Source organism: Elephantulus edwardii, unplaced genomic scaffold (genome assembly GCF_000299155.1).
Source record: "Elephantulus edwardii isolate Elephantulus edwardi_28Jun2011 unplaced genomic scaffold, EleEdw1.0 scaffold00092, whole genome shotgun sequence".
Taxonomy (NCBI): Eukaryota; Metazoa; Chordata; class Mammalia; order Macroscelidea; family Macroscelididae; genus Elephantulus; species Elephantulus edwardii.
Window position 1 is genome coordinate 12,062,050 of NW_006399842.1, and position 14,205 is coordinate 12,076,254.

A 14,205-nucleotide genomic window follows, 5' to 3' on the forward strand; every position below is an offset into this window, starting at 1 on the left:
GGGATGGGAGTGTCAGAGACAGTGCGATTGGCACAGGACAGAGCGGAGTTTAGGGCTGTTGTACATAGGGTCGCTATGAGTCGCAAACGACTCGATGGCGCATAACAACAACAACAACAATGAAATGTCTGTTCAAGTTTGTTGCCCAGTTTATGATTTGGTATTTGCTTTTTATTAATTGGCAAATTATATTTTGGTTATTAGATATATTTTTATTGGATGTATTGTTTCTGAAACTAGTATCCTAGCTGGAAGCTTGTCTTTTCAATGGTTTTGATGTGAATCCTCCTACTGTTGCCTTTAAATGAACAAAGCTTTACATTTATATAAAAAGCACTTATTTGTATTTTGTTATTTGTGCATTAGTTGTTATATTAGTTAATCCATTGTTGAATGATAACCAAGACATAATTGTCCCTGTGTGCTCTTTTAAGAGTTTTATGGTTTTAGTTTACCCATATAGGTACTTGACCATTTTTAATGATTTTGTATATGAGGAAAGAGGAATTTTTTTAATAAATGGTGTTGAAAAAATTCATCTTTCCTCATCAAATGGATTTAGCACCTTTGTAAAAACGAATATAAATTGAATATAGGTGGGTGACTTATTTCTGAATTCTCGATACTATTACATTGGTCTATGTATGCATCTATTACCAGAATAGTACAGACTGTTTCTATTACAGTAGCTCTATAGTATGTTTTAAAATTAGGATATGTGAATCCTCCTACTTTGTTCATCTTTTTCACCATTGTTTTACCTATTTGGGGTAAGAGGCCTTTCCATATAAAGTTTTTATATAAAATTCATGTAAAGGATTTTATATGCTTGTTTGTTTTTTTAATTTCTGTAAAGAAAACTGCTGTTGGAATCTTAATTAGGATTAGGTTAAAACTAGATTACTTTGGGTAATATTATTGACAACTCAACAATATTTTGTCTTTGAATCCATGAACATGGGATATCTTTCCATTTATTTAAGTTTACTTTGGTCTTTTTCAGCAGTGTTTTATAGTTTTCGTAGTCTAAATTCTTCATCTCCCTGGTTAGGTTTATTCCTAAGTGATTCATTCTCCTAGATGCTATTATAAATAGAATTGTTTCTATAAGTTTTCTTTCTGTTTTCTCATTACAGCTATAGGGGAATCCAGCTAATTTCCATTTGCTGACCTTTACCCTGAAACTTTGCTGAATTCCTCTGTTAGCTCCAGAAGTTTTCTTGTGGCTACTGAGATTTTTATCTATGTAGTATTGGATAATCCACGAATAGTAGTAATTTTGTTTCTTCTCTTCCAATCTGGACACTGTTCATTTTCTTTTCTTAGAGGATTCTTAAAGGACGCTTGGTGGCACAGAGGCTAAGTGCTCAGCTGCTTACTAAAAGCTTGGGATTGCAACACACCCAGTGGCTCCACAGTAGAAAGACCTGGCAACCTGATCTCGTAAAGATTACATTGTAGGAAATCCTGTGGGGCATTTAAAACTCAGCCACCATGAGTCAGAATCAACTTAGTGGCACCCAAGTACAGCAGCTGCATCAGAAGAAGCTTGCGGGCTTTCCAGTTAAGAGCCAAAGCAGGACCTCACTGAAGGGTACAGCCCTCTGAGGGACACAGGATTGGAATTTATATTTAAAATATCCTTTGCCATCACATCCTCACAATTTTTATTTTCCCTTGTATATTTATAATACCTGCAGCATACTGGCTAAGTTATGCATGTGAGCATATGAACAAACATGTTTTTATTGATGGACAGTTGGGTGATGAAGCAATTTGAAGTGAGTCCAGATTGACAGTTCCAAATCTGACTAATCTTGGCCGAACGGCTAGCCCCTGTTATCATTTCCCTAAGACCTTGCCTGTTTGGTGTGAGGGCAAACGGAGAACAAGCGTGCACATTACATGGGGTGCGGACTGTGCACGGGAAGCAGCACAGGGTGACCTGGAGGAAATTCTAGTACTCACATTTGGAGGGGACTGAGCTGGAGATGGGGGAGAGGAGAGGAAGGAAGCCACAGAGCCCCTGTTCAAGGAGCAGGCGTTGTTCACTGATGGTAGAGATGCTGTTCTGCATTCTTGCTTCAACCCTTAACAAGCCAGCTAACCATTCCCTGGGGAACTTTCTGTCAAGAAATAGTTGACTGCTGAGTATCTTAATAAATCAAGGCTCCTGATTGGGATCTGACTTCTCATGAGGCTGAAACACAGATGTGCCCAAGGATGCCTGAAGTTGGAGAAACTAGAGATTGGCCTTCCGCTGCACACTGCCCTGTCCACTGTGTGACTTTGAACTGGAGAACCAGGCCTTTGCATGTGCTCACCTGGAAGCACTTGCTGAGCTAACCCGCTGAGGGTCTCTGAGACTTCCCAGACTGACTGAGTCTCCTGGGGTTTGTGTGCTCCAGACCTGGGCTCTGTGCTTGGCACAGAGGCAACTGGGGAATGTCTGAAGTAGCAGGATGCGGGAAAGAGGAAGATAAAGGAAAGAAAGAACATAGAAGGCAGGCTGGAGTCCTTCCTCTGCTGTGAGGACCTCTGTGACCCTTCTTCCCTGTTTTTATTCATTTTCTCCCAGTAGTCAAAGTGACGCTTCTAAGCTGTACCTCTGATACCTGAAGCACCAGCATCACCTCTCAAACCCTGGCATGTACTTCCAACTCCTAAACAAGACCCAAGTGGCCTCTGGGTCTGCCTACCACCTCTCCTTCCCCACACTCTGTTGTCTGTATCACCCAGCCTTTGTCCTAAGTATCATAGCCATTGGGAAGCCACTTCCATATCCAGGAAAGCACTTCCTACTTTGACACTGTGTCCACACTCTTCCCTGTGCCTTGGAATGCTGCTCTTTTCCTACCCGCCCCCACCCCCCAACTCCCTGTCTGAACTGTTGCTGCTGGAGGTCAAGGAAGGCTCTCAAGGAAGTGATTTCTAAAGTGGGGCCTTCCCTGATTTCCTAGTCGTCTTGGGCCCCAGTCCAGTGTTGGCCCATCACCTCTCATGTTGATCTGCAGTTGCCTGGTTATTTTCCCACCTTCCTCCAGCTGTAAATTCTAATGAGAGCAAGGCCCGTGTCTCAGACCCATGCCTGCCACATAGTAACACCGTGACATGGACTGAACGCTGACCTGTGTCGGCCACAAGGCTCTTTACCCTATACCTCAGGGAATTTTATAAAACCTTTGAAGGAGAGAAGACCCCTTACCCCAGTTTTACTCATAAAGATAGTGAAAGCCATGTGGCTTGCCCAAGGTTGAACCTAGAGCTGGCTAATCCCAGAGTCCCTGTGGTAACTTTTGGTTCTGAATAAAACAGAGGACTTGAAGATTAATGCTATCCCTCGATTGTGTCCCCAACAGGCCCCATACAGGATGGCGGACACTGAGAGAAGCCAGGTGTGACGCTTGTGCCTGCAGCATCAGCTCTATCTCCTGAGGATGAAGTGGCCCAGGTGAAGCACAGGCCAGGCCCAATGGCCAGCTCGGGGACTGAGGTCCACTGGGCTGAGCCGGGCCTGGAGAAGGGGCCCCAGCGGCGGCGGCGGCGCTGGGCCTGGGCTGAGAAGAAGGATACTGATGGGATTGGTCCCCACGCATGGGCAGAAGAAGGGCCCTTTCCCAGTGCTACCAGCCCTGAGCTGCTGGAGGACTTCCGCCTGGCCCAGCAGCGTCTGCCTTCTCTGGAGTGGGACCCACAGGCTGGTGGACAGCAGGACTCTGAATGCGGAGCGTCTGCAGAAGAGGGTAAAACTGGCTTCTCGCCCCCAGTGAGGGCCCTCAGCCTTGCCACACCGCCTCGTACCCCTCCACCCATACCTCACTGACTTGTGGAGGGAGGTGCTTTAAATGTTTTTAAATTAAAATCTATAATTTAAATTTTAAATGAAAAAGTTTCTAAAATTAGTATTCTGATTTAATATAAATAAAAATTGAAATATTAAAAGTTTATGATAATACAGTTCACTGTAGACAAATCAGCAAAAAACTGGGTGAAATTAAAAATTCTTTATCATCTCACCTACTCCTCTAAACCATTCTATTGCCTTGTGTGTGCATAGACAAATGTAACATAAAATGGGAAGAGTATTCCACACATTCTATTGGAACCTGCCTTTTTGTGTTAGTTATCTTAATGGACATGATCATTTGACACGCTGTCTGATATTCTCTAGCAAGTTATTCCTGGCAGTTGTGTAGAATTCTATTCCATTGTGTAGCTGTGCTATGATTCATTAAGCCAGTGTCCTACAACTGGACATTGAGGTACTGTCTAGTTTTTTATATTGCAATTTTACATTCTGTAATGTATTTTGCAATATCAAAATGCAATAATTTCCTTGCCAATTTGAGTTAGATAGGCTGTGCCCATTTCTAAGAATTTTTAAAACCCCATTGACCAATGGGGAAATTGGCATTCCTTGCTTCATGCAATAACTGTGTTCCCTTTGTGTTGTAAGCAGCATGGATGAAAACCCTAGTTTCACTTGGCAACGCTATGCCTCTCTGAATCTCACTCTTCCCACCTGTGAAATGGGAATAACAGTTCTGACCTGGAAGGCTGTGCTGGCTTAATCACCTAAGGTGATTAAAAGTGTAGAGCACTGAGAATGAAGGAACTTTGTGTGTGGTCGCTGTTGTCCTGAGATAATGAATGAAGCCCCTCTCTGAAGTGATTCTCACAAACAGGAAGGCCCTGTGTGGAAGGAACAGAAGCTGTCACCATGTCAGTTTGAGCTGCCACAGCTGCCCATTCAGGAACTATTTCCAAGCTCTCCCTCAGGGAGGACGTCTCCAGCTCTGAGAACTGGCAAAGTTGAAAGAGCAGAGGCGTGTCTCCTGGGGGTTCAGGTGGTAACCCCTCTGCTGTGATGTATCAGCTCTACCACATCCTATGCCTTCCTGTGTGCCAGGCACAGGCTAGCAGGACTCAGGCCTTATCTCCTACCTCCTCCACCATCCGCCAGGTAGCAGAAACTAGTATTAAGCCTGATAAAGGACACTGAGGCTTTGAGTGGTATAATTTGCCCATGACCACCCAGTGAGGGATCAGACATCCGTAGCTATAAAGTCCCTGCTCATCACTCCACTTTACCACCTCCGGTAGCAAAGACACATTTGCCTCTAAGATATAAATTCTAGGTCCACGGCTACTCTTAGCTGCCGTGTGATCTTCGGGATGTTGCTGAACTTCTCGAGGCTTCAGTTGTGCTGCTATAAATGAGGGACTGCTGAAGGCAGCAGGGGCGGGGTGGTGGTAGGAGGTTTTAGAGTAGAGGGATGTAGGGGCTTCAGCTGTGAGGGGAACAGCATGGAGGAGCAGAGAGTGATGCAAGGTTTATTATGAAGGCAAATCTGGGCAGAGTGGAGAATCTGTGTCTTATGAAACCTTGAGTATGTCCTAGAGGCTGACTTGGTGTCTTAGAACAGAAAAGGTGCTTAAGATACATTGACTGTATGAATGATGGAGGAGTGGACAGGCTATGTATGGATGAGTGGATTAGTGAATGAAGAGGTAGGTGGATAGCTGAAGGATGGATGGATGGATGGACGAGTGGGTGGACAGATAGGTAAATGGATGGATGGATGGATGGAGAGATGGGTGGATAGGTGACATAGGAGTGAATAGGTAAAATAAGTAGATGGATGGGTGGATGAAAACAGATGGTTTTAATTGGCTGAGTGAGTAGTCTGGTGGATGACTGCTATGTATCTATTTTGGGGGAGTTTTGCAGATTTTATCTCCCTCACTTCCTTATTTTCTATTTTTCATTCAGTCAGGTGCAAATATTGTAGAGCACTTCCTATGCAAATACAAGGGTGAACTGAAATAGTGTCCTTGCCCTCATCCTAATGATGATGACAAATACTAATGGGAAAAAGCCACATAAATAAATGGAATTCTGCAGCTGTGATAGTGTCATAAAGTCAGAGACATTCAGTTGTAAGGCAGCTTATAATAAAGAGGGTTTGACTTAGGAAGAGCGGAGAGGACTTCCTTCGCGAGGTAAAGATCAAGCTAATGCATAAAGTGCAAGTAAGTGGTAAGTAGGCAAAGGGAGGGCATGAGTCTTCCAGCAGAGGATCTGAATGTGTAAGGTCTGTGGTGAGAGAACATGCTGTGTGCACGATGTGGCTGGAATGAGATGTATAGAGAAATTAACCAGAGCACTAATTAGGATCAGAATGGCAGGTACCTGAGGTCCATATCAAAGGGCCAGCTCTTAACCCTGGAACAGTTGGAAGATATCAACATGTTGTAAAGTGTAGGAGCAGGAGGGGAAGGAGAAGAGCTAGACAGGTGGCTAGGTGACAACTACAGTGTTAAATGTTGGTTTGAGCAGTGGTGCTGGGGGTAGTGGTGGATGATGGTGATAGTGGTGGTGGATGAGGGATAGACTTTAGAACAGTAGGTGATTCTGAGAGGTAGGTACAAGGTAAACCTGAAAGGATCAAGTGACAAGTTGGATAGCTCTTGGGTTTCTGGCTTGTACAACTGGATGAGATTATCTTGCCATTGCTGAGATGGGGAACACTGGAGGGTCGGGGTCGGGGTGCACTGGGATTTTTGCCTTACCACAGGATGAGTAAATGTCCAGAGATGTGAAAGAAATTAAGAACGGTCATGTAACAAGTCCAGATTTGATATATGACCTGTCTTTCCAGAGATCGAAACAGAAGATGTGGACAGCCCAGAAAGTGCCACTGCCACCTTGCCTCTCTACTGGTTTCCCCAGCAGGAGTCTCCATCAGACATGACTGAAGAAGAGCAGGATGAGAGCCCTCAGGAGGCGGAGGACACTGGAGAGAGCGCCCCAAGGTTGGGGTTTCAGGCGAGTCTCAGCTCAGAAGATGACAGAAGCCCCAGCTCTGCAGCTCTAGGAAAGGGGAAGGTCAGGGGCGCGGTGGCCTCTGACAATGTAGTCAGTGGAGACAAGCTCTCAGAGAATTCTGAGTTCAGCCCATCGGTTGATCTCTGCCCTGCAAGGTCCTGGAGCAGTGGGACAGTGAGCCTCGGCCACCCCAGTGACAGCCTTGATTCTACCTGGGAAGGAGAGACCGATGTCCCCCAGCCCAGTTCCCTGGAAAATTCCTTACCACAGAACCCCAGCCGTCACACCCTAAATCCAGATGACAGAACTAGAGGAAGTGTTGCTCAGGCAACCCCCACAGAATTCCATGGCTCCTCATCACCCCCACCTCAGAGCCTCCCATGTCCCGAAAGTGGATGGAGAGAGACTGCCAGCTTCTCCCACCCTCAGCCCCGAGAAGACCCTTGGAAGCGGACAAAGATACCCCCTAAGCCACTCCCTTCCCGGTTCACTGGTACCCTCACCCCCTTGAATCCTCAGGCTCGGCCTGCCCAGAAGGACAGGCTGCCCAGGCAGAGACCCACTCTGGCTGGCCGCTCTTCCTCTGATGCCTGCAAGTATGGCCGAGGACGGCTGAACTACCCACTCCCAGATTTCTCCAAGGTGGGACCTCGAGTGAGGTTCCCGAAAGATGAGAGCTACCGACCCCCCAAAGCCAAGAGTCACAGCTGGCAGCCTCAGGACCCTGCAAGGCCCTTGATCTTCAAGTCACCAGCAGAGATAGTGCGGGAGGTGTTGCTGAGCAGCGAAGAAGCCCTCGCAGCCAAGGACCCTCCTCCCACCCACCTCATCACCACAGTCCCCCAGGAGTTCCAGACACCAGAACAAGCCACCAAGCTAGTCCACCAGCTCCAGGTAAGCTGGGCTCATTTTTAAGGAGCCAAAAGGTCACAAAGTGCCTCCAATCATCTTGCATTGGAGACTAACTCAGCTGGAGAGGCCTTGGGTCTGGCCGCCTGGTGGAGGGCGGGTTATACCCAGAGTCATGAAGACAGATCCAAGCTCTTTGGTTGAAAGTGGTGATTGCACTAATGTTACAAGGATTTTCCTTTGTTTTGTCTGCTCATAAATTCTACTTATGAAAGTTCAGATAGAAGAAAGAAAATAGTTACAGTGAAGCCCCCTGCATCCAGCACCACGTTTCAACAGTTAGCTGCTTGTCCCAATCTTTCTCATCTTCGGCCTCAATTTTCCTTTCACTCCACTGGAATATTTTGAAGTAGCTTATAGACATCAAATAATTTTGCCCCAGAAAGCATTCACCTGTGGGTGATTTTAGATTAGGACTCTGTTTTAAATGATGCTGTTTTTATTGGGTGCTGTCAGGTCAATTTCAATTCAAGCGACCACGTAAACAACAGATCTGGATCTTGCCTTCTCTTGCACCTTCCTCACAATGTCTGAGCCCATTGTTATAGTCACTGTGCCAGTTAATCATGTTGAGGGGCTTCTTCTCTTTGAATGACCATTGATCCCAGCGTGATGTCTTTTTCCAAGGACTAGCCCCTCCTGCCAACATGCCCAAAGACTGTGAGATGACATTTCACCATCCTTGCTTCTAAAGACAACCCTGGTTTGCATTTCCTCCAAGGCAATTTTTTTTCCATTCTTTTGACAATCCATGGGATATTTTTCTCCAACACCACAATTGCTCCTAAAAATTAGCACCAGGTCCTTAATTTTACCAAGCATCCAATCAGTGCTCAGCACTTCCTATGTGTCTCCTAAATGTGTCTTTCAAGAGCCAAACAAGAACCAGACCTCTGTACTTCTCCAGGCTCTGCTTTTCCTCCAGAATGCTCTTCATCTACACGTTTCTCCTCCATCTCGTTTCTTCCTGTAGTCGCTTAGTTAGGGAGCCTTTGAGGGACAGTGGTTGACACTCAAATGTTGACTGAAAGGTTGCTAGTTTGAACTCACTAGCTATGTCAAGGCTGTGGAGAGATCGAGCTCTTAATCCAATCTCTCCATGAGAAAGACATGGCGGTCTGCTTCTGCAAAGACTTACAGCCTTAGCAACACGCCCAGGGTAGTTCTGCTCCATCCTCCGGGGTTGCTATGAGTTGTAATTGACTCAGTAGCAAAGGATAATCTATTGAGGATACCATGTCTGTGCTGTGGAGTCTCTACCTTCCAGTCTTTGCTGATGCACCTGGGGGTCTCTGTCCCTGTGCCCTGCTGGGCGTGTTTTTCCTGTATGTGGAAGAAGCAGAGCTGGCGGTCTTTTCACCTTGTTTTTAGGAGAGGTTTTCTTCTCGCTCCTGAGCACGGTGCTGGTGGAGATTTTTTGACCAGGGCACTTTTACGAGTGGTCTGTGTGCTTCCCTCAGGAAGCAGTGGCCAGCTGCTGACTTCTCACTGTTGATGGTTATTGTAGACTCAGTCATTCATTTGTGGTGACACAGTGGTAGTATTTAAAGATAGGACTCCACTATCCCTTTGGGATTCTTCTATGTAGCGAAATTCTCCTAGATCAATTATACGGTTATGAAGATATTGCTTATATGGGAAAGATAGAATAAATACTTGATTCTGTCTTTTTTATTTAAATTTGTTTTCCCAATGGTGAGTCAGTTCCCTTCCCTGGTGACCAGAGCCATTTGCCTCTGTATCCTCCATAATGAATTGTCTTCACGAAGCTCTGGTTTATTTAAAATAAGTAGTCTCTCTGAGTTGGTGAAACGATGATATTTGAGTCTCCTGTTTTCCTTCTGCTCACTCATTCATTAAGTGATTGGCTGAATGAGCCAGTCAATCATTCATTAATGATACTTATTAAGCACATACTGGGGACCCTGGGAACAGAACAGTGGGAGAAACAGATGTGAGCATTCCCCAGAGGAACTGGCAGATGGGCAGGAAATCAGACAAATAAAGAAGTCATTCCAGCCCTAGTGATGGGGCCAGGCACCCAGGTAACACAGCCCAGAGGCCTGGGCTCAGTGTGTGACCACGACCATGGAGGAGGGGGTGGTGGGTCAGTTCTGCTGACGCCTCTGACACTCCCAAACCTGGACATGGAAGCCTGAAGGAGTCTGCTCTGCTCCCACCATCAAGCTCTTTCACCTTGAAGAACCCGGCAGTCTTTGGGCCAGGGAGGGGTGGCCTGTAGGGGTCTCTCCCGGTGAGGAGGGGTGTTGTGTGTTGGAGTGTGTGGCCATGTTGCTCTCCATGTCCTGCAGGAGGACTACCACAAGCTCCTCACCAAGTACGCGGAGGCTGAGAACACCATTGACCAGCTGCGCCTCGGGGCCAAGGTACCAGGGCTGGGGGCCTAGAGGTGGGGTGAGCTGGGACTCCAAGGAGGTGACCTTTTACTTTAGTCTTGGAGAGAAGTCTTTTGCATCTTCTGGTGACAGTGGAATTCCAGTGTCTGTTCTACCACAGGGTCCCTCTGACCTTGGAAAACAACCTTACTCTTTCTTGACTCAGTTCTATTACTGCTGATGACCTGTGATGCCCTTGACTCTTACAGTTTCAAAAACTTTCACCTTCTAGATGGGCTCTGGAATAAGGCCACCTGGGCCTGACTCCTGGCTCCGTTGCCAACTAGCTGTGTGATTTCAAGGATGTTACTTGGGCTCTCTGAGCCTCAGAATGCAGCATGATTTCTGCATAGCCTGTGGTTCTTATTTCCTGGATCACATATTTGCATTTCCCAGCTCTGTCTCCCTGACAGGTTTCTCTCTCACTCCTCTAATCAAGTTTCTGAGAGTTCAAGGTAGGGGATAACGGAGGTAAAATCCATTTACACACTCCCTCCACCCGAGAGAGAGTTAGCTGAGCCCTCCCCACTCCTACTCCATCGTGAGAGGAGGCTGTGAATTCTGCATTTGGAACCTTCTGCTTTTCTGGGGTGAGGCAGGAAGTGGGACTTGTTGCAGCCCCTCGTGGCTTCCGGACTGCCTTGCACCCACCCCACTCTTGCCTCATCAGGCAGCCATGGGGGAGGGGGTGGGGAGCTGAGGTGCAGAGATGGGACCTTCCGCAGTCCTCAGCCACTGCCTCTGGGGCCCACACATGCCCACAATCAACTCCCTGGTGCTTATTCTCCTCACACCTCTCTAGAAACACTTCCTGTGAGCTGAGGCAGTCATATTGAGGGAGTGAAAGGGCCCTTGTCCCAGGAGCAGGAGTTCTCCTGCATCCCTATACTTGCAACGTGGGTCTCTTCCCAGCCTGACCTCACCTGGCACATCTGTAACAGAGGTGGGCAAGACCTGCCTCTGGAAGTCAGCAGGCTGGATCCAAAATCTAGTTCATTACATCACAAAGCCAGATCTGTAGGGAGGGGCAGAGGCCACGGAGAAATAAACTGGGCATCTGGTCCAAACTTTTGCTCCCTGACTTGACACCCTGGGGAACTGGGACCCCAGTTATAGAAGCTGCCCAAGGTAACAGAGTGGTCAGTGCAGAAGGCAGCCGGCATCTCCTCCCTCCTTCTTTAAACTGTCAGTGTGTGGAAGGTGCCCTGGTGCAATGCAAGCACTTTGTGTGAGTTCAGGAGCACTGCTTTACAGGTGCTTATGGAAGGCTCCCTGGGTGCCAGGCACGGTGACCAGCACGGGCAGAGTGCTGACATCAGATCTTTCCCATGTGGAGGGAAGCCTGCTGCCTCCTACTGCCTGGGCTGCAGGACCTACGGAGGGCTGTGCACATGCATGTGCATGCAGGCATACCTATGTACGTGTGTGCACGTGTACATACATATGCATGTGTATGAGAAAAGTGGTGGTGATTTGTAGTGGTTCACCCTCTCTGTGGAACAAGGACCCCTTGACCTGAGGATCTCCTCCAGAGGAGAGTATGCACAGTTAAACAAGGCTCTGTGTGTGTATGTGTGTGTGTGTGTGTCTGTGTGTCTATGTGTGTACCATAAAATCAGATCTGACTGGTACAGGAGGAGATTGCCCCCCCTTCTCCAGCAGAGCGTCTGGTGGATTTGAACCACCTTCCTCTGAGATTGCAGTGCAGCTTCTTGCCACTAGGCCACCAGAGCTCCCTTAAACAAGGCTCTTATGACTTCACTGCCCTCCCCAGTCTCAGAGCAGCAGAGGGGCAGGGCCTCCTATCCCAACCCCAAAGGAGAGCTTTGAACCCAGAAAGCGGAGGTGGCTCACCCCAGATCCCACAGTCTCAAGATTGTCTAGCAACTGTGCATTCCACCCCAGTGGTTCAGAGCCCTCCTGAGGGAGCCCACTTCACAGAGGCAGTCCTGCTCCCTCAAACTGAGCTTTGAGGGGAACTGCTCCGCACTCTATCCCACCCCTTCACTCTCCTGAGAGATCACAGTGGGCCAGCCTGGAGGAAGACCCTGGCTACCCGAGTTGTCCCTGGTGGACGGAGCTTAGTACAGGGGAGCATAGGAAGGAGATGGGCTGTGGCCGAGCATCAGAAGGAGAAAGGGACCAGGATAAGTGCCCTCCAGAGGTATCTATCTCTTCTTCACATGAGGTAACTGAGGCTAAACCAGCTGCAGTGGCTCGCTCAGCATCCCACCACTAGGAAGATGCGAAGTGGGTAACAGCCGAAGTCTGTTTGATCCCAGAGTGGGTGCTCTTTCCCCCATATGCCTGCATGGCCCGACTTGGGCAGGGGGGTATGTGGCAGAGGCAAGGAGACATGGCAGAAGAATGATGACCATGCTAATTATAGTAATAATAGTTATTAGTGACGTCTTTGATCATAGTCCTTAAATAATGTGCCCTTGGGGAAACTGAGCTGGGGGGCAATTAAGTGTAACTTGCTCAAGTCCATTCAACAAGTAGATGCTAAAACTGGGCTTTGAATCCAACACAATAGTGTCAGTCCAGTACCACCTCCCACCTCTCATAGCAGAACCAGAAAAGAACACTGGAGAGTTCGTAGCCAGGGAGGCTGAACGGTCTGGCCTAGGAACACCAGTGAGCCTCCCATCTGGGTGGATATGCAGGCCAGGAGCCCAGCAGTGGGGCTGGGAGGGAAAGGGGCCAGCTGGGCTCCAGGCCTTGGAGTCACTGATGGGCATTCTTCCCTGCATGGCATCACCAGTGTTCTAGCCACTTTCACTGCTTTCTTGCCTGCCACCTGCTCCCACCCCATTTCCCTACCCCAGCTGTAGGGGCCTGGGTGACTATAGGGGCCAGGGAAACCAGCCATCACCTCAGGAAGAAATGCAGGACATAGAGCTGCCTCTCCCAGAGCTGGGTCAGATGCTCGTACTTTGTCTAGAGCCCTTGTTAGAGAAATTGGAGTGAGGGTGTGATGAGATTTCTGTATTCAGAGGAACTGAGGAAACACTTCCTAACTCTCTAACCCCTCCCCTGCCCCATTCATAAAGCCATTAGCATTTCAAAGGCTGTGAGAAATGCTTCTGTGCAGAGAATATTCATTTATTTAACCCAATGTTTACCAAACTCACTCCTTAGCCCAGTGTCCTGATGAACCCCCTGAGACACCAGGGTCTGTGGAGAATATTCAAGACACCCCTGCTTAAAAAGGGTGCCCCATCCCCCTGGGAAGTGCAGACTGTGTCTAGGGAACAGGTTCTGGGAGGGACTAGCCTGGGCGCCTCACCACTCAAATCCACCCCCACCATGGCGGTGTCTGCTCAGGCTATTGGCACTAGTTTTGTTTGGTTATTTTGGGGTTTTTTTTCAGCTCCTCTTTGATGCCTGAGACAAAGGGGCCTCATGGCTTCCCCAGCCCTCTCCCAGCCTTGTGTCTAGCCCTCTGCCTTAGACCTTGCTGGGCACAGGAGCCTGGGATGAGCACACTGGAGCCTTCCCCAGGATTTGGGTCACCTTGGGGAAAGAGAAGTGTGGGTGGGCTGGCCCTCACAGGCAAGTGTGAGCAGATGGCCAGTTGAGAGGATTATTAAAATCCTGCTTTGTTCTCATCCGGTGAGGCCCAGCCTTGGACATGGAGGAGGGGGTGCAGCCTTGCTAGGGATGGCCCCTCCCAAAGGAGTAGATTTTCTGCCACAGCTGAGTCTTGAGTCGAACAGCAGGGTAAGCTGGGGCCAGAAAGCCACACCCACCAGGCTTCCCAGACCCCTGCCCTGAGCTTGAGGGACAGTAAAACCAGCTAACATCATGAACAAATGGGTCCCGTGAGGCACATGAAAGGGTAACTTTTCTAAAGACTGTTGTAGAGTTACAGTTTTCCAATGGGTAATGCCACCATAATGGTTGCATAAACAGTGATGGTGGTGGTGAAAGTATGTTTGGTAACAATGGTACTGGTGATAGTATTGGTAATGTTGAAGGTGATAGTGATGGTAACATAGAGCTGCTGGCAGTGATGGTGATGATGGTAGTGGTGATGGTGGTGGTGATGCTGGTTGGTAGTAATGGTGA

The 14,205-nt window shown here is 48.0% G+C and overlaps 1 protein-coding gene across 1 annotated transcript in view; it reads left to right on the plus strand.

Annotated features, from left to right (window-relative positions):
* The first annotated feature begins 3,391 nt into the window (after positions 1 to 3,391).
* AKNA (AT-hook transcription factor) overlaps positions 3,392 to 14,205 on the plus strand; it is a 46,780-nt gene continuing 35,966 nt past the window's right edge. Inside the window, exons 1-3 of the mRNA XM_006890716.1 lie at positions 3,392 to 3,743; positions 6,663 to 7,723; positions 10,051 to 10,125. Coding sequence (XP_006890778.1) covers positions 3,473 to 3,743; positions 6,663 to 7,723; positions 10,051 to 10,125 — 1,407 coding nt within the window. The 5' untranslated portion in view covers positions 3,392 to 3,472. The remainder of the gene's footprint in view (positions 3,744 to 6,662; positions 7,724 to 10,050; positions 10,126 to 14,205) is intronic.